The 24286-nt window shown below is 38.7% G+C and overlaps 1 protein-coding gene across 1 annotated transcript; it reads right to left on the bottom strand.

Moving 5' to 3' along the window:
- Positions 1 to 1713: 1713 nt before the first annotated feature.
- Positions 1714 to 5177, bottom strand: LOC122782097 (transmembrane protein 150A-like). Its single transcript, XM_044046300.1, has 3 exons — positions 5151 to 5177; positions 4924 to 5101; positions 1714 to 4198 (listed from the first exon to the last, which is right to left on the bottom strand). Exons 1-3 carry the CDS (start codon positions 5175 to 5177, stop codon positions 3945 to 3947), a joined length of 459 nt encoding a protein of 152 aa, XP_043902235.1. The 3' UTR covers positions 1714 to 3944.
- Between the last annotated feature and the right edge of the window lie 19109 nt (positions 5178 to 24286).

Genomic DNA, 24286 nt, shown 5'->3' with positions numbered 1-24286 from the left:
GCGAGCTATAGTTTGTGTGAGCAGCAGAAGCATTCTCACAAACTAACACATGAGGAATGTTACATTTTTTTTAATTCAGCGTTACCAGAGTCTCCATAAACCAAAAAAATAATCTGTTCTGTAATCCTGCAACTGTGATGGAGGAGAGTCGTCACACCTATGCTACGCTGAACAAATATACATGACGCGAATCCCATTAAAACAAAAACAAAAGGCAGAAGCTAACAGTTCACTCTGCTGTGAATCAAACAATGCAGCTGGTGTCGTAACAATTACCTGAGTGCAAAGATCGGAAAGATCAGTAAACAAGGAAAGGGCCGGGGGGGCGGATATGAAATGAAATGAAAACGAGGCCGAGCAGCTGATGCTTCAGTAATATTCTGTCTGGTATTTTAAGTGGAACAAAATGCATAGATTTCTAACATGCATAATACACTGTAAAGTAAATGAAACACCTTTCGTAAATAATGCATAGTGACAATATTTCTTGTAAGAGCAGCATGAGCAGCACCTGTGTTTTGGCTTTACATTTAATATACTTTTTAAATGTTTTTATTTAGAAAACTACATGTGATAGAAACAACGTATGGTCGTAAGGTCAGGCTGGAGAAACAATCTGAAAATTAAAAGTGTGTAGGACTCAGCAACATCTACGGGTGAAGTTGCATGTAGGTGAACCTGTGGTAGCCTTCAGTTGACGCAGATGGTTCTGGTTCTGGACTCTCAGAACCTTGGTGCTTGTGTTACTCAACACAACATCAGCACTTTTTCCTCCCTAATTCTTCTACTTCCCGCTCGTCTTCACAACCCAGAATATGACACATGATGATGTCACGGTTCGAGAGGAAGAACCAGTTAGAATATTTATTTGTTGAACAAGTTGAAGGCAGAGGCATAACAGCTACACTAGTGAAGTGAGACGGCAGCAACTTTAGGTCAAAGAATTATCCCCCAGTTCTCTGAAACACCAGGGAGATGAAATGTGGAATGAACTAGAGCTATGGGTTAAGTAATAACCTGGTTCTCTGAAGCAGTGAGTGAGTTAACGAGATACCAAAACCAATGTTGAAAGAGAATGGTTGGAACAGAGGGTACACACTGGAGCTTTAAGACTCAAAAGGTGGTCCAACATGACAGCCAAAAAAAAAAAAGGTCAGTAAAATGTTTTATATTCAATTTCACCTAAATCTTTCACACTGGACCGTAAATAAATGTAAATATAAAACAAAAATATTTCACCCCAACCAAACCTGTGAATAAACAGTGAATGCAATGATCAGTTGGACCAGTAGAGAGAGGCAGGTGATCAGCGTTGACCTTTCAGCTCATTCCGCAGTGCAACAAGCACAAGCTCTTCACGTTCAGTGTTGGGAGTATTCATACATTCAGTCAGAGGGAAAATCGCTCTGTGGCAGATCTGCAACACCGGCGCTAACAAAACCTCTGCCTGACCTGTGGATAATCACTACACGCAAGTCAGCTTTTTAAAGGGTCCAGTGTGTGTGTAACATTTAACAAACTATGTTTAACTAAGTATGTTTGCTTAAGTGTACAGCGAGTTTAAAATAAAACTGCATGTGTTTTCATTGCCTTAGGACAAGCGTTTTATATGTGCTTAAAGCGCGGGCCTTGCTTTGTGACGGCCACCCTCTTCACCATCGAATGGACAAAACCAGAGTGTTTTGAAACGGAAGCTAACGGAGGAAATGAAGATGGGGAAAGTGGAAACCTCCTCTGCCCAAGCTTTTATGGGGCCGCCCATTCCACCACCTCAGCGTCGCCAGTGCTTGCCTGTTATTGATACCAATGTAAGACTTTAAATTGCATTAATGATAGTTGTGTTTACACAAAACCAGTGTCACTGTTGTTTATGTTTCCTTCCCTTAGAGGGCAGTAAAATCACAAAAGTGGCCTAGTATTTATTTGCACTTTCATATTCAAGTCGTGGAGATACTGAACTTGAATTAAACATCAGTTTAATGACTTTGGCAATCGTTAAAGATATCTTAAGATTTGAACATGTAGTTCCCTGGCGTGCCATTAGATGTCATTAATTCTACACACTGGACCTTTAAAACTGTTACTGCTGTAAAACATCTACTTACTTATTCCCTGGTTTCCCACCAGGGAAGAAAAAAGTGTGTTAATGCTTCACAGAGGTGTGAATTATAAACAGTAACACTGTTACAACAAAAGTCAATGAATACATATGAATATTTGAACATCTGAACAGAAACACAACAAACCACAAGGCCAAAATAGACCGACAGACATTGACATGTCAAGCTCTTTTTTCTTTTTCTTTTTTCTCCGTGTGGAATGGATCTGTCGTGTCAAAAGCTCTGCTTTGGTATTCCTGGCACTCGTATGTGTTTGTGCAACATTCTTTGCCTACTCCTCCACTAAGTGAAGCCATGCCTTCTGTCTTATTGCTTTCATTTTCATAGTCACAACTCAATTCGTGGGGGGAACGATGATAAAAAGGCCTTCAGCGTTTTAGCACCAAACGCCACAACCCAGACTGATAATTTGGCACAAAACGGAGAACAGTTACAATATTATCTCACTTATGTCTCATTACATACATAAATACTTCCTTTTTCCCTTTGTCCTGCTGCACCAGCTGGACTTCTGCAATTCAAACAATAAGAGCATGTTCTGCTCTTCCTTCTGATGCAGGTCTCTGACCACAGGGCCTAAAAACACATGTGATGCCTCGTCACTAAACTCAATAAGCCCAGTGCTCTGGCTTGAATTAGCTGGTACGCACTTGGCCTCTGGACACCGCGTCACCTCTCTTTCATATTCTTTGGCAGAAATCTACAGAGCGGAAATTCAATAATCAAATACTATGCAAAGTTTATGGTGTATTGATCCTAACAATATGATTAATGAAGGTTTGCCTTCACGAGGCACCAGGTATTTCATGTGCAGATGAAATAACGATGCGACACATCAATTTGTCTGGGAAGTGTGCATTTCCGATGGTACTTGGTTTGCATACGTTGATGGTGGGAATTAAAAACTGCATGACGACATTTCTATTACCCAAAAAACAAACAGAAGCTTGTTTGGTTCATTTCTGTAACTACTATGTTATTGTTCCAATGGCCAATCTAAAAATATGAGTCCAATACTCACTTTCAGTTCAGTTGTGGTTATCCAGTTCCTCTACTGACAAACAGTCAACGATATGTCAGATTAAAGAAGCTAAAACATGTGTGGAGGAGAATGTACATTCTAGTGGAGTTTAATACTCGGCACAAGGCTATGACATTACAATTATTTGATTTGTTAATATCAAAAATATTGCTTAAAAGGAGGTTTAAATGATTGCTGCTGCTGCTCTGTTCTATCTCAAGTACATTCTGAAACATATATAGACTGGATTTATTGTGTTCAACCATTCCTATTTGAGGAAAACAAGCCTGACCTCTGACTGTAACCTCCATTTACAATCTCCTCTCACTCAGCCTCACCGCTGTCAGCCAGGCCGCTCCGCGGCCTTCACTCCTTAACAGCAAAAAGCATCTTGGCAGTGAAATTGAACTGGCCCCGAAGCCGCTGATTGAAACAAGTGACAGAATCTCAGGGGGTAAGTGCACATTTTCTTAGCCTGATTAACAAAATGCTTTTGCCTTTTTATTAAAGGGCTGAGTTGGTGAGAATTCGGTTTTCACACCCGCGCAATGTGCAAAATGCAACAAGTTCTTAAGAGACAAACAATCAATAGACGCTGAGCTCCCTCCACTGTGGCAGCACATCTCCTCTCCTTGGGCTAAAACTGTAAAATCCACTCTGCCATTAACAGGCTACTGCACTGGCCTTGTTTACTTCAAAGCTTCAGACGTGTGTGGCTGGAAATGAATAATTAAACTCATTCTACAACCAGAGTTTCCAAGGATCAAAACAAGCCATCTGTGTGGCATCCAGATGTCGACGGTCTACAGTATGGACATGTTTTCGGGCTGGAGTGGATGTGACTGTGTGTGTCCTCCCAGAGCATCCACCTTGTGTTCTCTCCCAGCAGATCCCAGTGCCCCACCTCTAGCAAGCACCGCCATGGTGTCTCCCGACATGCTGGCGAACTCGAAGGCAAACGTCCCGTAAAACAGCATGATGATGACACAGAAGACCCACTCAAAAATGGCAGATGCATGCTGCAGGACAAAGCTCTCCTGGCAGAAGAACACACCACCTGAAAACACTGTTAAGGAAAAGTCTAAACTGGCCTGACTTTGATACCACACTAGTTCTCGGTTTTTACATTAATTGAGTAACATTTATAGATCAGCTCATTTGAAAACATTATATAAGTGTAAAAATAATAATAATGAAACCTATGTTGGCTAATGTACAGGTAAGGACATGGAAGTGATAATAACATGTTTTAATTTCCCACCTGTCAGGATCAATTATCTGCCTGATGAATTAGTAGAAGCACGTGGTATGACCTTTTGGGTCTAAGAACACTTAGTATAAGTAGGTACAGTATAATTAGATCAAAACATATAACAATAACACCAGATTATATCCCAGATTGTTCAACAGGTAAATTATTTACCACAGCAGCGCAAATATTTATGAATCTTTTAATCCAAATCTCAGCTATTAAGTAAAGATGCATGTATGGGTGTGAAATTTAAATGTAATCCCTTCAACCAGGTCTATCACCAGAGACTTTACAGCATGAAGTTAAACAGATTGAAGCGCTTGAGGACATGGCCTCTATCACTCTACTCGTACACGTGGCTGTAAAAATGCCCCATAAAAACAGGGGACAGGATGTGACACTGAAACTGCTGCTGTGATACTATCTAGATGACATGTCTCCCTGTTTTATCAGACTGGCAGCACTTCACTGGAATCAAAAGCACTTGACAGCTTCGAAGCCTGCCATCTGTGTGTGGCTGGGGAGGATACTGAGCACCAAGGCTACGAAGGCCAGCAGGGTCATGCAGAGCCGGAGGTGGGCCACGTTGTACTCGCCCTGGGTCTTGGCCAAACGGTAAGTCAGCGCTGACTGCAGGCACACAAACAGCATACTAGTGGGGAAGGCAACTCCTGCTCCGACATAGTGGAGAATCTTGGCATTATCCACCTGTTACATGAGAAACAAAAGGACAAGGTGAGGGACAAGGACAGGTCACGTCAGAGACAAAAGAGTGACTCAGCATTTTAGCAGCTGAGACCGCTGATACATCACATGGGAAATGATCAGAAGAGGGCAAGACACAAACTGTGGAGTCTTCTTATTGATTGTTGTATAATTCTTTGTTTTTAAGGCTTATTTCTTTTTTTTTGTTGTAAGATAAAAAGTTCTCATTGTCAGTGTTGTAATGTAACAAAGTGAAAATACGTATCATGTATCTGTGCTTTGCTTTGTTATTTATATTTCCAGCAAATTTTGCTTTTACTCCACTACATTTCCTGAACAAGGCAACCAGAGATGGCAGACTTCCCCCCCAGTCACACAACAAGTATCTATCGGACTATATGTGTAACTCTGTGGCGCAACAGTAGAGTCTGACTCCACATAGAAAGGTTGCCTCTTCAAATCCTTGTCAGGGTCAAAATTCTTGCTGTTGTGACATACCTATGACTTTTTAGTCAAAATTTGGACGACATACTAAACTTTACATTACATTACATGTCATTTAGCTTTTATCCAAAGCGACTTACAATGGAAATGATTACTGATTTCAGACAACATACTATACTATGACTTTTCTGACTGATTTTGAACAACATACTATACTATGACTTCTTTGGGTGATTATGGTCGACATACTATACTGTGACTTTTTTGTCTGATTTTGGAAAACATACTATACTGTGACTTTTTTGTCTGATTTTGGACGACAAACTATGACTTTTTGTCAAATTTTGTAAGACATAAAATACTATGACTTTTGTCAAATTTTATGTGAAATACTACACTATGACTTTTTGTCTAATTTTGGACAACATACTGAAGTATTACTTTTTTGTCAAATTTCGGACGACATACTATACTATGACCTCTTTGTCTGAATATGAAAGACATACTATACAATGACTTTTTTGTCAAAATTTGGATGACATACTAAAGTATGAAATTTTTTAAGTCAAATTTTGGATGACATACTAAAGTATGAGTTTTTGACTGATTTTGATCAACATACTATACTATGACTTTTTGTTAAATATTGTATGACATACTACACTATGACTTTTTTGTCTAATTTTGGGTGACATACTACACTATGACTTTTTTGTCTAATTTTGCACAGCATACTGAAGTATGACTTTTCTGTCAAATTTTGGATGATATACTATACTATGACCTTTTTGTCTGAATTTGAACGACATACTATACTATGACTTTTTAGTCTCATTTTGGACGACATACTACACTATGACTTTTTTGTCAAATTTTGTGTGAAATACTAAACTATGACTTTTTTGTCTAATTTTGGACAACATACTGAAGTATGACTTTTTTGTCAAATTTTGGACGACATAATATACTATGACCTTTTTATCTGAATTTGAACAACATACTATACTATGAATTTTTGTCTAATTTTGGACGACATACTATGACTTTTTTGTCAAAATTTGGATGACATACTAAAGTATGACATTTTTTAGTCAAATTTTGGACGACATACTAAAGTATAAGTTAAGTCTGATTTTGAACGACAAAATATACAATGACATTTTTTTTCTAATTTTAGACAACATACTATACTTATGACTTCTTTGGGTGATTATGGTCGACATACTATACTGTGACTTTTTTGTCTGATTTTGGACAACATACTATACTATGACTTTTTTGTCTAATTTTGGACGACATACTATGACTTTTTATCAAATTTTGTATGACATACTACACTATGACTTTTTTGTCTAATTTTGGGTGACATACTACACTATGACTGTTTTTGATAGTATAGTATGTCGTCCAAAATGAGACAAAAAAGTCATAGTATAGTATGTCGCCAAAATGTGACAAAAATGTCATAGTATAGTATGTCGTCCAAAAATTGTCAAAAAAGTCATACTATAGCATGTCATCCAAAAATTGTCAAAAAAGTCATAGTATAGTATGTCGTCCAAAAATTGTCAGAGCTAAATATGTCAATAACTTATCTCAAGGTGACACAATTAACATTAATGTGTGCAATAATTCTCCATCAGCAACCATGTGTTTGAATTTCACCTGGAAATTCCAAAAGCATCAATAATCTGACGAGTATATAAAGAGGCAAAAAGAATTAAGAATACAAAAGAAATTCTACGTACTAAAACACCAAAACATAATGATTTGTGCAACACTTGTGGAAAATATCACTATGATATCAAAAAAATTAAATTGAATTAATCACTCTTCATTCAACATAAATTCATTTTGGTGAAAGACATTCACCAAAATTCATTTATGTATAGTATACAGGATATACTGTGTATATTCTGTGGGTTGTTTGCTTTTATCCAAATTTTTAACGTATTGAAATCTTTAAATTATATTTTGCAGCCAACAGAGCAGAGCTGCTACCAGTAGTTGAAAAAACAAACTTTTATAATGAACTCGTTTTTGTACACCATTTGCGGGCCACATTTGTATTAGTTCCTTTTTAAATTGGATGATTTTGTTTGTGTTTTTATATTCTTTTATCTGTGAGAATTAGTAAAATTGCTATAGGCTGTGGGAAATTGGAATGGGAATGTTCACAGAATGTTCACAGAATTGAGAAAATAATAATAAGATAAAAAAAATTAAATTGCTGTTAGTTGCAACCTACAACAGAGCTAAACAATCACGCTACTATAGTTAGGTTCGGAAACTCACCTTGACCACGTTGGCTTTGTGCCTTTCCAGAACCTGGATGGTCTGAGCTGTTTTCGGATCAATGATGAGAATACTTGAGTGACATCCCTGAGCTATCAGCCCCTGCCAACCCCTACAACAATGAAGGTCACATGGAAGAAGAGGAGTACAACAGTCAAAAATCTGAATAAGGTACGTGGGGGAGCCAAGAACTACTTCGACAGCACATTAAATATAGTGTCCGTAAGCAGCATACCATGAGCAAAAACACAAAGTTAATTTTATGGATATAGTGAGACAACATCAAATAATTCAAATAAATTCTTTATTAGACACACAACAAGAGAGTGGTCCATAGCACCAACAGAACACAATACGATAGCAGAAATAAAGCAATCATATGTCCTGGTACTAGTTTATTTACAACACCCTATTTATATTGTGCTTAATAAAAGTAGTGACTTCAGTACAATCCCAACTTCACAGGAATCATTATTATAATCCACATAAAAATTTGAAATCCCACTGGAAGATAGGGGGTTATTATTCCTCTTAAAACGTATTCATGCAGGCGGTCACACTAGTTAACATTTATGTGCTTACCATCATAAGAATCCTAGCATTGTGTGTGGGATAAAGTCGTGTATGCAACCATCGTTAGTCGATTTTAAACTCTCTTTAAATTCTTAGATGAAGCCACAATCTCTGCCGGATTGCTGCTGGAAGATTAGCCTTGTGAAATACATCAGGCCCAGAAATGTCACATCACATCACATCACATGACACAAGATATCCTGCAGATCTCTGTATTGTTCGGAAAAAATACACACTACCTGCTCAAATTAACACTGTCATCGTTTTAGGAAACAACAAAGGGAAAGCACACAATGAAACGCAAATAATGCGATTAACAGTTCGTTTACATTCTGTATTAGTCTTGCATCTGAATTATCCTGCTTTATTTTGCTAGCGGCAACAGTGCACTACTCACCAGTCCACCGCGGTTTTATTCTGCAAATTGAGAGTGCCAGTCAACGTTCGAGCCGCGAGTTTGATGTTGACGGTGTAAGGAATCATTGTTGTTTGTAAGTATTTATGCTACATTCACGTTTGTTGATAAAAAAAAGCTGCTAAAATTAACTAGCTTCTCGGCTCTGTTGTGAATTCTTACAGGAAGTGAAATTGTGTCTCTACAAAGATTCCCGTATGGGAACAAATCCTATCGTAACAAGGTTCCATAAGTGACACTCCCGTTTCTTGATACATTTTCACTTGAAAAATGAACCCCAATCACAACTTGAAAATCACTAAGTCGCATAAACAATTCATTCTCATTTGTAACTGCATGTGCAATGAATATTTGAATCTGCTTGTTTTGTAAAAAGAGTGACAATAAAAAAAACTACAAAGGTTCTACTATTATGTTCAAAATATCAGCAGAAATGGCATGAATATATATGTATATATATATCTATATATATATAGATATATATATCTATATATATATAGATATATATGTACATACCATAAATTAAATACAACAACAAATAAAATAAAAAGATATGCCACAACGTGTTTGTTATATATTATATCAGCCCTTTCTTCTATGAAATTCTAGATCTTATGAAATCATAAATAATATCCGGTCATAACATGTGTCCCAATAATGTAGTTTTCACCCTCACATTCCCTAAAGTTAAAGTTACCTTATTTGCCCCTTTGTTGCTGATAATCAAATGCACCTTGTGATAAAGAGGAGTTGGAGATGCAGAGACATGATCATTGTCATCTTACTAAGTGCAGTAGATGGCTGATGGCCACTGCAGTTGTGCTACTTAAATATAAGGTCAGCTACCTGATATATCTGTTGGCAGTTCAGACTCTCAGATCTTGTTATTTGGCACTGCTTTCCTCTCTGCAGTCCCCACACAAACTGGCATAGTGGGTGATAGTGCACCACACAGCTCCATTACACCTGTAATGAACTGAGTACTGGATTTCTGTAAATATATTCTGATTTAGACTTTGTTTAACAACAGGCCACACTTAATTCTCCCTCAGTAAACCCTGTATTTGTTCATACTTTCTTTGGCTGCCAGAGTTCTGCCATACTTCTTTCTGCTAAAAACATCTTTTTTTCCACAGTAACTTTCTTGTTATTCACAGAAAAAGATTTAGAAAACACATACTAAAGAAAATCTGTTCAGTGAATTGTTCTGATATAACAGCAGACGTTGGCTAGATGTTTGAGATTCTCAGGAAAGGTGAACTGAGGCAAAGAATATGCAGAGTCAAACAAGGCATGTCAAGTAAGGAAAAAGAAGCCATAAAAGTAATTGCTTTTTCATGTAATCAAAGAAAATATGATGGTCAGGGTGAAAGAAACATTCAAGTAGCTTACACGACTGACAAGTGTTACATTTCAGAATCAGATTAAAAAAAGAAAATTGCAAGGACAAACTCATAGTGAAGAGAATGGATGACCTAGACCATCATTAGAGCTGTTCCTATTTGTCTCCAAGAGGTTTTTGTTTATACTGTATGTTGTATAACACATTGTACCTGTAGAACAACACAATCACCAGTGTGTGTTTGTATTTTACTTGTGTCTTGTGCGTTTGGAGTAACATTCTGCGGTAGTGCTGCCATCTTGGCCAGGTCACTCTTGAAAAAGATAGAAAAATAAAAATACCAGTCGCTTTAATGACAGGAAACAAAGCAACAACACTTTTCTGGCATAAAACTGAATATGTCTGTGGGGGATTTGTTATGGTCTTCAATACAAAGTTATGTTTTTGAGTGTGAAGGTTTTACACTTTTATTTGAATGACAACTTTTTTGATAATTAGTTTTTTTCTAAGATTCAAAAAACTTGTTTTCCCTTCAAAATATCTGCAGTCCTCATTCTGTCAAGTGTCAACTAAACATTTCCCAAAACAGATATTTATAAATAATAAAACTAAGATGGGCTGACAACGAAAGCACTAAGGACAGTTACACAGGAAGAAATCAGTAAAGTCTTTATTTCACTTTAAATTCTTCCAAATCCAGCGCAGGTAATCATGTTTTTCCACATTGATAAGAAAACCAAATTAAATACTTTATCTAAGGCTAGGTACTAAAACATTTCACACGCACACACACTTCTTTATGTGCCATAGCCACCACAGGGAGATTAAATAATAGCTCTAAAGATCTTTCTTAAAATGACTGACAATGGAGATAGTGTTGCATTACCATACTAATATACAAATCCAGATTTAGGGAAATGTACATGGCAGGAAAACCAAATACACAAGTTTCACAGCTTCTTACGTCATGAATGAATATTGGATTTTGTTAACAATCCCCTGCTGCACACTGATTTGCATGCTAATTTTCTGCTGGTTGCATCTCACTTTATATCCTGAGCGTTTGACACTCTGCACATTCAATGTACACATCCAGAGTCACATGTATTACAATTATTGCAGGTCTGCTGTCTTTGGGCACACCACTAAGCAGACATTAAAATCCCAACAACGATTACTCACCAGCTCTGGGTGCTCAAATCTTAAATTTCATTCACATAGTTTATTTATCAAGATTTACAAGCTCGTGAATTTTGTTTTGACAAGTTAAAAGTGAAACGTATTGCCGATAAATATGATAATCGGAGGGTAAGATTAAATCTTTCCCATGCATACTGAGTGTCTTGCCACACCTTTCTGTAAGGGGATATAGTGTGTCCTTTATAAGTCTCTCTCTGCAGTCACTCTAAGCAGTTCAACTTTGCTGCACATGAGCCTCTTAACTCATAAGCAACTGTGGCCGTGACTAGAATTTTGATGACAGTTACTTTAAATACTGTGCTGAGGAAGCCGGCAGATGTGTGAATGGCAAAACATCTTTGGTATAATTAGATAATTAACTCCCTCTAGGTCGGAGAATGTCAAATAACATGTTGTTTGTAAATGTGGGTAAAAAAGTGTCTACATGGCCAGAAGGAGCCACTTCAGCCCTGCAGGTCTGCTTCAAGTGCACAGAATGGAGTGTGCTGAGAGAAGCAGCTACTGTACCTGGAAGAATATACAGACTTTTTTATAGGATACATGGAGAAAACTGTATCCAGATGCACCAACCTAGTGTCATGGGTGATCACATCAGCAAGAACTCATCTTTCCAAGGCCTTAAGGAAAGCAAAAAAACCTGTATGGCCAGAAGGTCCACAACCCCAGATGTGGCAGGGCATATAGTAGGCTGACGGACTACAATGTCACTACAAAGACTAACAGTGGTGCTGTTTTGTGGATTTTTAGTCATCAGTGGCCCTGAGGTTGAGGGAGACATCAAGTTTATGTGTGTGCAAGTGTGCAAGTGTTTGATGACCTTACCCTATCAGTAAAGAAGACTCAACAACCCTTCACTCCTTGCAGAAACGGAAGAGAGCCCGTGTCCCACCACCAATCCTCACCACATGAGTGGTGGAGAGTATCCAGACCAGCTGCATCACCATGTGCTTTAGGATCTGTGAAGAGTTGGATTTTAGTCCCTGAAAACGTGAGGACAGCTGATCACTGGGGGTCACGCTGCTCCCACTCAGGACGTCTACCAGACACGCTGCATACAGAGAGCTTCAGCTATGACAAAGGTCCCCTCTCACCTCACAACACAGTTTGTTTATCGCTTTCCCATCTAAGGTATCAAAGCCCTTAACAGATTCTTTCCCAAGCTGTCAGACCATTAAGTACCCTGTTCCCACACAGTATCACGGCCCCATAATCAATAGCCACACAAAAGACTGTGCACATTAAGCACTGGTGCATGTGTGCTTTACTTCACTTTATTGCTTTGATTGCACTTACTGCCATGATTCACACAATTACTGATTGCATTATTACTCTTTCGGTGTGACTATTGTTTGTCTGCAATTATTTGCATTGTGAGAATAATAATAATAATAAAAAAAGCATACTTCTTAACACTTAATGTGCCGTCAGTTTATTGCAGGACTGTGGACAAAAGCAAGCCTGGCTGTGTTTGCTATAATGTTCCTCACAAAACATACAACACAAATAAAGACTAAATAAAGCTTCAGCTGAGCCACCCAGCTGGAGTCACTGTGTACTCATCTTTAACATCTTCTTGATTTTCAAAAGATTTCCCTCTTACCCAGCGGGCAAAGGGTACATGAGCGATGAAGCCAAGGCAACAAGACAATGGATTCATTCATTTCTCTTAAACTACAGCACTCCTCATGGGAGTTTGTTTGTTTTTCTTCTTCTTGTTTTGTTCTGTAAAGTTCTCATTACCAGATGAGCCCTAATGTTGCCCATGAAGCATGTCAGAGCCGCACGAATGGACCAGCTTTTTGAATCACGCCTCCAGAATGCATTAACAGCTCTCCTCCATATTTCAAACTGTCTTGCCTGGCGGTTACATTGCTGGCTGTCAGAAAAAAAGTTATGTCACACTTTGAGAAGAGAGAGATCCCCACGAGACATTCCTGACTTGACTTTTATCATGCAGGCAATCGAACATCTGCTGCACTACGAATATTAATGGGAGTCTGAATGAGTCATATAATAAAGACATCGTCACCTGTGTTATTGGCAGCACCGTGTTACTTCTGCTGGTATGAATTTGAAGGTTAGGTAACGTTTTAGGCTACATAAAATAAAATCAAGGAAAATTATACACATGCATTTTAAATGACATGATTGCATGGAGGTGCTATAACCTTTGACCTATAGAAGAGGAAGAAATTGACAACCTCAATACATTATCCATCATTTGTTTTTCATAATGACGGTCAATGACATATAAATAAATCTATAACTACTCAGACTGCATACTTTTTTTTAAAAATATTGTGCTTGTAATTTCCTTGATTGAATCAGTTAAAGCCAGAGATGTTGAACTGTTAGATCTGAATCCATACTGACCATCAGAAAGTAATTAATATTTTCCTATGAATTTTCTTTTTTTTTTTTTTATTGAACAGACATGCCTTTAATTTGTGAAGTGGGGTCTATCCCCTGTTTTTTTTTTTTACAGTGGTAGTGAAATTAAAAATGATAGATGTATGTTAGTGGTTTTTCAATTTTTCAAAGTAGATGTTTTGTATTTACATAATTTACAATATTAATTCATTTTCTTCCACTGCTGTAAGGAAAACTGAGTTGGGATTCCTCTCTATCAAATAACGATTCCAATCATCGGATGACCATATATCCAGAGCACTTTATTAAGTAACTATTAGCTACACTCATCCACAATTAATAATACTATTTAATATGTCCCATAGTCGCATAAAATAATTTTATAATAATTATTCAACATTTTACTGTGAGGCATATGTACAAGGAGAAAACTCTTTTGTAGGAAATGTTCATGGACTAACCTGCACAAGGTTTGTGCAGGTTAGAGAACATCTTCAAATGCTGAGTTCTGACTTTCACTGACTCCTCGTTTCACTCAGTCTTGTGGTCGTCTTTAGTCAATGAAATCTGAAATTGCTGAGAAGAAAAAATTCCAACTGCTGAGCAGAGGTCTTCAAAAAGTTAAAGCCCTTGAGTTGTTTTTAAACACAACATTTCATCAAAATACATTTTAAAAAACATTCATGAGAAAAGTCAGTGCCATCAAATTACATCTTTGTCCTAATGTGGAGATATAAGTAGACTACAGAGAACTGCTGGTTGCTGGTTATGAAAATCAGAAGAATGGAATCATGGAATGAGTCAGTAAAGCTCAAACGATCAAATACCATAGTGCTAAAAACAAACAACAAAATGTAATCACTTTGCTGCTTTGCATTTACTGTAACAATGGCACACACACCTGATACTCAGGCATCCATAAGTGGTGCCTATGTTCTTCTGGTTTCACTTCATGCCTCATCAACCTAAACCACATACGCTATAATACAGCTGTCTGGGTAACTTATTACTATCTGTGATGTGGCTTACGCCTGGATGTGTATTAGTGTTTAATAAATGACATGCTGATTTATGGTCAGACACCGAATGCTGTGCAAGAAAATGAGGTGTGTAAACAAAATGAATAAAATCCCCAGTGTTTGATAGTGAGACTATTCAACATGCAGGGCAGCAGAGGCTTCAAAGCTCATTAGCTACACCAAAGAAGAGTAACTGGGGAATGAAGAGGCCACAAGTGCAGTGCTGAAAATATTTGACCCGCTTAATATTGATGATGAAGTATATAAATCTGTGGCAATGTGATCAGCTGAAGATGTCTTATCCATTTTTCTATCTATCTATCTATCTATCTATCTATCTATCTATCTATCTATCTATCTATCTATCTATCTATCTATCTATCTATCCATCCATCTATCTATCTATCTATCTGTCTAAGTTATTCATAACAGTCATACAGATGTTAGAAAATGGCAACAACAATGACCCCGTTGCTGTGGATACACTTAAATCATGGCCAAATCAAGTTGCGTAGAAATACAACAAGAGTGAAGAGGAGAGATGCGAATGAGCAAAAGCAAAAGACCACACAATGTTGTTTATATTTGAATGACATGTAATAATCTAGCACTGCAGTGATGATCATGGAGGCTACAGTAATAAAAAATAATAATCTAAATTAAATTGGAATTAAATTGAATACAATATAATGAAAAGAGTTCAAATGAGAATGAAGACAGATTGTCACAGAGGAGAAGCAGGCAGTGAATGCGGCAGGCATCAACCTTGAAGCCTGCAAAGGAAAAAAAAAGAAAAAACCTATGCAGTTAGCCGAGATTGTCATCATCACTCCTGAGCTGCACAGATAGACACTTTTAAACTCTCCTACTCTACTTAGCACATGCGTCTTCCTGAGCTATAGGCCATCAAGAATTATAAGTGCACCTGCTATCTGTTTATATATCTGTGTCCATGCGAACGTAGGCTACAAAATGCGCACTCAATTTGAATTAATGTTGTTTAGTGTATCTTGTTACTGTGTGTGTGCTAATTAGCCTCTGAAAGGAAGGACACATGGACTGATACATATGAAGTGGGTGGACAGAACAATATGTGAGGAAAAGCCAACAAAAAAAGAAAACAACAAGTTAGTTTGTCTTTATAGTCTATAGTCTATAGCTGTTTATGTTGCTCCGGTGTGAGCTCTAGTTTTGCCTTCAGCAGGTCAATTCAGAAAAGACCTGGACGGTGCTCTGAACTCTTCTGAGTTATTGTCCGTGACCATGGATTTGCAGCAGTCCAGAAAATCACTGTATGCTGATGACATATTGATTTGTCTCTTTGTGCGATGTTCTCACCACCTTTGAGCTTGTTTGTATTAATATGTGTTTGAACCAGGAGGGTATGTATGACTAAGCTTTCTAACAGATGTTTTTTGCCTATACATTCAAAACATTATTTTTTTTACTTCAACGGCACGGTCTGTCGCTGAATGAACGAACAAACAATTTCCGCTCCAAGGATATGTAAAGAGTGAGTCAATCATCTTACACCACCTGTCATGAAAATGCCACATTTTTCTCTTGTTATTTATTGGCTTATTGGTTTCAGTCTGGGGTAGACAGAGCAGAGCCTTCAGCTCCAAGGCTCCACTCTCCAGCTCCCACTTCGGGTTCACTGTTAAGGATAGAGTAAAAATGTTCCTCTGTGGTATTGTGCATAGCTCCTGCTGGCTCAGGTGAGTACTGATTAGTTATGCTGCAACAGACATGGACTGCTGAGGGGAACTCCCAGGATGCACTGAGAACCTTTTCTCTGCTGTCTGTCTGTGTGTCCGTGCATGTATATCACTCTACATGCAGGAGGGTGTGTGTCTCATTAGACTGCATGTGTCATTAACTTTATGGTTTTTTATCTCTCCCATGGGTTGTTTTTTTTTTTCCTCCCTTTTCTGGTTCCACCTGTACTTGTGCTGATTCCAGAGCTGCTCCTCAGCATTAATATTAATCTTTAATTTATTTCTGCTGTGGTTATACCAAACTGTTATAATGTATTTTGGGTTTTTTTGTCTCACGCTTCTCTCACTTCTCTTTTCTCTCCTACAAGCTGAGCCAGATGCAATAAAACCGTTGATAAAACGGAAATGGAATATTAGCTCTTTTGTTTTCATATCAAAAGGAAACGAGAAAGAAATCTGCTTCGCAATTTGGTGTGCTGCCTGAACTACCACAATGACTGAAGTAGCATGAAAAGAGATTGAAAATGGAGTTACTTCAGAGCATATCATTAGAGAATTGGTGACATTTCAGTGTTATAATGTCATGCATTTGTGGCAAAAAAAAAAAAAATTACATTGCTACCTGCTGCAAGAAGTGACTTTGAGCTTTATACTTGAACAGAAAGGTAGTTCAACTCCAAATCCAAGAAACAAAACTAGTTAGAATAACAACCAACCTGTCATGGCCTTGTTTCTGGTTCTTCATATTGACTCACTTTGTCTAATGCAAGGCCTTATAATTGCAGAAACAGTGCAGCAGTGGTGGTATGAGTAGATGAGCCTTGGTGGCGATGGGTAATAAATCATCTTCACTGCTGAGATGAGAGCAGGTTCCACTGCAGTGATCCTGAGGCAGTGCTGGGAGGGCAGGAGAAGGGAGGTTAGAAAAATAAAGAGTAACAGAGTGGAATGAGACAACTGCAAAGTTTGAGCAATGTCAAAACCGGAGACATGAGCCTCACAGATTGGGGACGCTGAGGGGATAAGGAGCCTCGTTTGTGCAGAGTTTAAACTTCAACCTCAAACTATGAACCCTTTGTCAAATATTTACATTAAAAAGGCATAGTCTGGACTAAAAATACAGACTAAATGAAACACTGCAGTTTTCACCAAATGTGAGGGAAACTGGTTTCTGGGTTCTTTGTGAACATGGTGATGATTTATTTTGTTTTGATTACAACACATGTCAGCAAATGTCTTTCAGGAAACTATTTTCGCGCTGCAGCACATAATCACCTGTCAGATTCAGAGGACTTGATGACTTTGCAATCAGATGTGAGAGGAAATACATGAGAAATCATGAAGGAACCCATTTTACTTCATGCAGCATTTCATTTTAGTTTAGTTGACAATGTTTTTTGTTGAAGAACAATAAACTCAGGGTTGGCACATTTTATAAATCTGTGTCAAGGCAGCTCAAAAGTCTCCCATTTATCATTTTCATAGCGACATTATAAATGTGAATGAGGTCAGTAAAGGAGTCAATTCTACCCACAAAGATCTCGAAGAGAAAACAAAGGAGCTAATTTTGAGGCCCATCTGAACTCGGTGCTTTCACAAATTATTGCTGACTCTGCTCTCCTCAAAAAGACAAAAAACAATTAAAACAAGGGGGAAAAAAAATCAATAAAAATTTGTCGCATCACGATGCTCTTTGCATCCTCAGGGTGAGTTAAAATTTTGTTGCATCTTTGACTCCCCCGCCAGGCCTGTACGCCAACTGGAGAGGTTCCAACCTGGCCTGAACTGATTTAATAAGCGAGTCTTTCACAATTTTGTGAAACAATTTCTTAAGCAGCGATGTGTGTGTAATAGGCCTAAAATCGTTCAGCTTGTTGGTACTGGGTACAAACAAACAATGACCCTGGAACCTGCACACGCTTATGTTCAGGAACAATGTGTTTTTTGAAAAAGTGATGTTTTGTCACTAAAAGCATGAACATTAAACCAATTATTAAATGAGTTTAATTAAGGAAATGGCTGACTTGTAGGTTGAGAATTGCATGTTCCCCTCTCTGTCCTTATAAATAATCTGAGAGCAACACCAGCTTGGTTATTTCTGTGTCTGTCCAATTCTGGGATCATTGGCATTTGGATTGGAATGACGTGACTGAAAGTTGGTCTTATGCATTAACAAAATGTCAAAGAGTTTAACTCATATATTGTCAGTCAGTCAGTCATCATCTAACCGCTTTATCCTCCACCAGTGGGTCGCGGGGGTCGCTGTGCCAATCTCATCTACATCGGGCGATAGGCGGGGTACACCCTGGACAGTTCGCCAGTCCATCGCAGGGCCACACACAGATAGAGACAAACAACCATTCACTCTCACACTCACTCCTATGGTCAATTTAGAGTGTCCAATTTACCTATTCCCCACATTGCATGTTTTTGGACTGTGGGAGGAAGCTGGAGTACCCGGAGAGAACCTACGCACACACGGGGAGAACATGCAAACTCCATGCAGAAAGGCCCTTGTTCCAACCGGGGCTCGAACCCGGGTCTTCTCGCTGCAAGGCGAGAGTGCTAACCACTAGACCACCGTGTGGCCCCTCATATATTGTTTTAAATGAAATAGCAGGACAAACACAGGTTTTCCCATTACCATTAAATAGTGTTCCACTTCATCTTTTTGTTCATGTGTAGAAAAATAATTATACTGTATGATTATAACATTGCTAAAACAGCAAATCTCATGGTGGCCATGGATCTTTGCAAACTTATTTCAATTTGGGAAGTCTGAACTACTGTATGTATGGGGCAAATTACATTTGGGCTTGCATTACTACCCTCTGTTGAGCTTAATTGTGGAGAACATTTTACTGCATAAGAAAGTCTCCAAAGACAGACTCCTGTAGACCTCCAATAAGTCAGAATATTTAAGGTCTGTGGATGTAAAGTTTTCATTATAATCACTTTAGAATTGTGTTTCCAGGTCCTTTGTATCCACACTGGGAGTGGGTATCCGCCATGTTGCTCCATCTTAGTCCAGAACTGACAAAACAAACACTAGGTGTATGAGGACATTAACAGTTTTTATATTCCGTGCATAATTGAGAAGATAACATGGTTGGGAGGACAGCTTTTGAAATATGCCGCCCCATTAACAGAGGCTTCAAAATCACTCACATAATCTTCAATGACAGATCTCATCAAATTTTTAGTTCTCTATGATGTGAATTTGTCTTCTTTAGCGGCAACACATTTAAAATATTGATGTAATAACATACCAAAGGGCCGTGATTATATGAAGACATGACATGTGGACTGAGGCCATCAGTAGAAATAAAAACAGGCATGACTTATTTGTCATAAAATATGCCAAAAGCTTTTTTTGCAAATAAATCATTTACGATATATGACTGCTGGTATTCAGGAAAGCGTGCACTTTAAACAGCTGGCAATATGAGATGACATGCTCACTCCAACCGCTTAAGGAAAGGTTACTTTACTGTGTGTTTTTCATCTCAATTGGGTGCTTATTAAAGAGAACTTAGGACCTCACTGCAGCAGGAGCACCACAGCTCCACAATGACCACAGCTGAGTCAGAGAAGCACATACCTGCTCAGTGTGCGGTGGAGAAGTGGTTTAAGTTCAGACGACAAAAGCCCTCCTCTGTCGTTCCACATTAGAACTTTCACCTCACAGCGAGGAGGTTATGGATTTAAACTTGCCAGTGCACCAGAGCCTTTCTATTTGCAGTTTGCATGTCATAAAGTGTCAACCAGTTAATGGTGCATCCGGCCTCTCGCCAGATTTTAGCTGGGGTTGGTTCCAGTCACCATTGTACGCTGAAAAGTAAAAGCATTAGTGAAAGGAAAGACCACATCTGTTCCCCTCCAGGTGAACTTATTTTGCTATTATCATCGCTAGTTCCAGTAATGACTCTCTAGACAGGTATCCAGCCTAAAGTGGTTTTTTCCAACACTTATTCAGAACTGTAGAAGGCTCTTGGATGAGAGGTGAACTCAAACAGGTCCAGTTGCCTACAGCTAAATACTGCAGAGCGCAGTGCTTAGTTAATTAAAGACAGTGAACATACTATAAACATTACACCTGCTTGAAAGGCTGTTTAAAAACATCAGTGTTCAATATTTCTTAATGTAAATTGTGTGTAAAGTGTCAGATCTTTTATATTCTTAACACATGAGGCAAATGTTTTTGCTGAATAGATTTGAGAGATCTGTTTCATCACATTACTACAGTCACCAGCCATCACCTCATTATTTCACCCTGTTTCTAAATGGATTTATCAGCCTTGAAGTGAAATCTTTTAATGTCAATACAAGCGTAGATTTTAATTGATTTCAATGCATGAAAATGCTTTTGCTTGTGGTGTTCTGCCACGGCCTCCACGAGCATCCAATGGGAAAAGCCTCATGAATTTAATGACATTTGTCATTGCTCTGTCATCATTTGTGCAGATGGTGAGTCCTTACATTTGATTACCCATGCCAATGGCAGAACTTTGTGATGCAGCTGGTGTCCTTCGCTGGAAAACCAATATTTTCATTCCATGGAGAATAATCCCGAACCTTTGGGTGTCGCAGAGTCGTGCTATTTGGCTATGTGCCATCACCATATGTTCCCACACAGCTATCTTAATGCTTCCCTCTTAATAGTGGAGTCATTTTCCATACAAAGCAAACCGTATGAACACGGGACACCGCGAGGCTGCAGCTCCTCTGATGAACAGCGTTTAGGTGTTCTACCAACTAGAGCAGAACAGAGAAAATGAACTAAAAGTGGAAGGAAAAAAAAACACATTTTAGTTTGGACTTGCATGGTTGAATAGCCGATTTCTGCATTTTCAAGGATGGAAGATACGGAAGTTGACAAAAGGACATAACCAGAATGTCTTGGCACAACAAGCCACAGACAAACACCCCTGGCTGGGGCTGCACTGGCTGAGGATGAGAGGGTGAATGTGTCCTTGCCAGAACAGTCTATAACACACTCTGAGACCAATGTCATCTGCCGGTGTGTCAAAAACTGATGGTGTAAGATAAATCGATATTGATTGATTGATTGCCTGTCTGTAAAAGGATGAATGTTATGAATCTGTGTAATGATGCTGCTTATGTTACTATCACTATGTCTTCAAACTTTCATGAAAAAACAGTGTCACATAGCGAGTCCAGCAAGAGTTGCTCGCTGACAACAAGCAGCTCTGTCATCTGTCTTCTGCTTATCTGGGTCCGGGTCATGGGGTCATCAGCCTAAGAAGAGAAGCCCAGACACTTCCATCAGCTCCCAGCTGAGTGATGTAATCTCTCTAGCTCTCCTGACTTAATGTTTACTCCGTGTTACCTTACTACCTATTATATCGTAATGAGAAAAACTGATATCTCAGAAATGCCATTTTATTTAGATATTAGATCACCTCAGAAGAAAACACAAGCCCGGTAGGTAGTTCTATGATTTATGGGACATAAAATGAAAAGTTGTGATTGAAATTGAACGTCACCATTAAACAAAGAACTGTGTTGCACGGAGCTGAATCTTATTGAATTGTACTTTTTCAAAAAATAAAATGTGTCTTTCCTGAATCATATTGTTGCCCATGTATCTTGCACATCCAATCAGCCACTGGCAACCTTTGCTTGGCAAACAGACATTAAACAGGTCCTGCAGACATGAAGTGATTTGCCATCTCTACTAACCTGCAAGGTGTTTTCATAATTAGCTCTCAGTCACCGAAAACGTACCCGCATGCATGCCTGCTTTACAGAGCAAACCAACATAACACTGCTAAATACGTTCAGTTGTTGTGCATTGCATTTTTCAAACGTCACTCAAAGAAAGCCTCTCTTGCAGACACAAAATGAGCAGAGCGAGTGTGAACTCCTTCAAATGGTAAAAAATTGAATCCCTGTGACTTTTGCAGCGCGGCCAGACAAATGAGACTGTATATCCTGTCCAGACACTCTCAGGAGCGCGCTTAAAGAAGGAGAGGGGAAAGGCACAGAGATTTATCCAACATATCAGCAGTCAGGTAATCCTATTGGCATTGGAATAAGAAGATTAGCAGTATGCACTGGTGAGTGTGAACCCCAAAATACTGCTAGTGCCGCGACCTGTCCATACTTACCTCGCGCCTCAGGTGAGCCTGCAGAGCTTTCTGAAAGGACAACTCTACGTCCATATTCCAACCATTCTCTTTCAACAGTCACTTCACTATCTCACCCCTCACTCAGGTCTCAGAGAACCAGGGTTAATCCTGTAACCTACAGCTCTCTTTCAACATTAGCTTCTCCTCTCTCATGAATCAGAGATGTGGGGATAAGTCCTTATTATGCATTCACACGAGTCCTTCTAAATCGAATCCTAGTTCGTTTGCTTGGAAATTCCGTTTCCTTTGGGTAGGTGTGATCCACAATATAGAAGCGAAAACTCTGGTCCGCCTAAAAACGTAGGTCTCGGTTCGCTTCAAGTGAAACAAATGCAGGAAGCGGACTACAACGCAGGGCATTGTGGGTAAACACTACACATGTAGAAACGACTGAGCCCATTGCTGAGGGCTCCTGCCTTCCACCAGCTGCGAGAAACGGAGAGAGTCACGTGGAGCTGAATTCATTTGACAAATGTTTGTTTATATTGAAAAGTTACACACAACATCTTTAACACGGCAGGAACAAGTTAAGGTTTTACAAATTGTATAGATCTTTTTAATGAAGGCACATCTGAAGAACAGTGCTATTGTTTCTGCTATACCCTGCTGTTTCTTCTCTGGGTGCTGCTGTTGTGCTGAATGTGCTCAGGGCAAATGCCTGTAACGATGTCTTGTAGACTATATTTTTGCCAAAAACTAATACTTGGGCAGATCAAAGGTGTGTTTATATAACTGCTCCCATACAGCCCGGAGTGATGTAGTAACAGATTTAGTTCACATATATTCATGTAAATTTAGAGTAAGTATATGACAACAAATAATAAGAGTATGTTTTTTTTCCTCTTAAGACTCTTTTTTTTTACTTGAGACATTAAAGCAAAGCACAGTGACAGTTTTCAGGGTGCCGTGTTTCACGGTGATTAGCAGAGGAGGTATATCGCTTGCCAGGTGACATAGTATGCATAAAATATTCATAGACTGGAAATCGTCTGTAAATCACTGCTATGATTCATGCATATTTAATGAATTGTCATAAGCAGCAAACACCCTGTGCCTGAGTGGAGCCAATACTGTACATCTTCTGCATTATATGAAAATGACAGGATAAAGAAAGCGATTGCTTCCTGCGAGCATCCTTCCTTTTCCTGAGTAAACACTCAGATACGAAAACAAAACCCTCTTCATTTAAAAAAACCCAAAACGAGCTGAGACAAGTCAATTAAGAGCAATTAAGACGGAGCAATTTTGATATCTAATTTTACACTACAGTGACCATCGGGAAAGTTGAAGCACAGCAAAACAACACTGATGTGAGGAATACCAGAGCACAGCAACAACAGGGAAGCCGCTGGAGTGGAACTGCATCTCATTATCACGGACATGATAGTAACCATGGCAACAGGCCGACATGCTGTCCCCCGCAATTAATGCACAATAAATCTAACTAACGATAATAAGCTCACACTTCATATTTTATAACTTCTATATACACTATAGTATAGTATGTTTACCTTTACTTTACAGTTTTAAAAAAACTGTAAAATCTAGTTTACATTATTCTTTAATGAGGCACATTATGTGTTGGAGGCATGGCTTGGTGGGAGTGGTTTGTTTCGACCCACTGTATGTAACAACAGAAAGTCAACCAGTTTATGCAAAT

The sequence above is a fragment of the Solea senegalensis genome, linkage group LG15 (genome assembly GCF_019176455.1).
Source record: "Solea senegalensis isolate Sse05_10M linkage group LG15, IFAPA_SoseM_1, whole genome shotgun sequence".
Classification (NCBI taxonomy): Eukaryota; Metazoa; Chordata; class Actinopteri; order Pleuronectiformes; family Soleidae; genus Solea; species Solea senegalensis.
The sequence above is the reverse complement of the archived record's forward strand: the minus strand, read 5'-3'. Positions and strand labels throughout refer to the sequence as shown.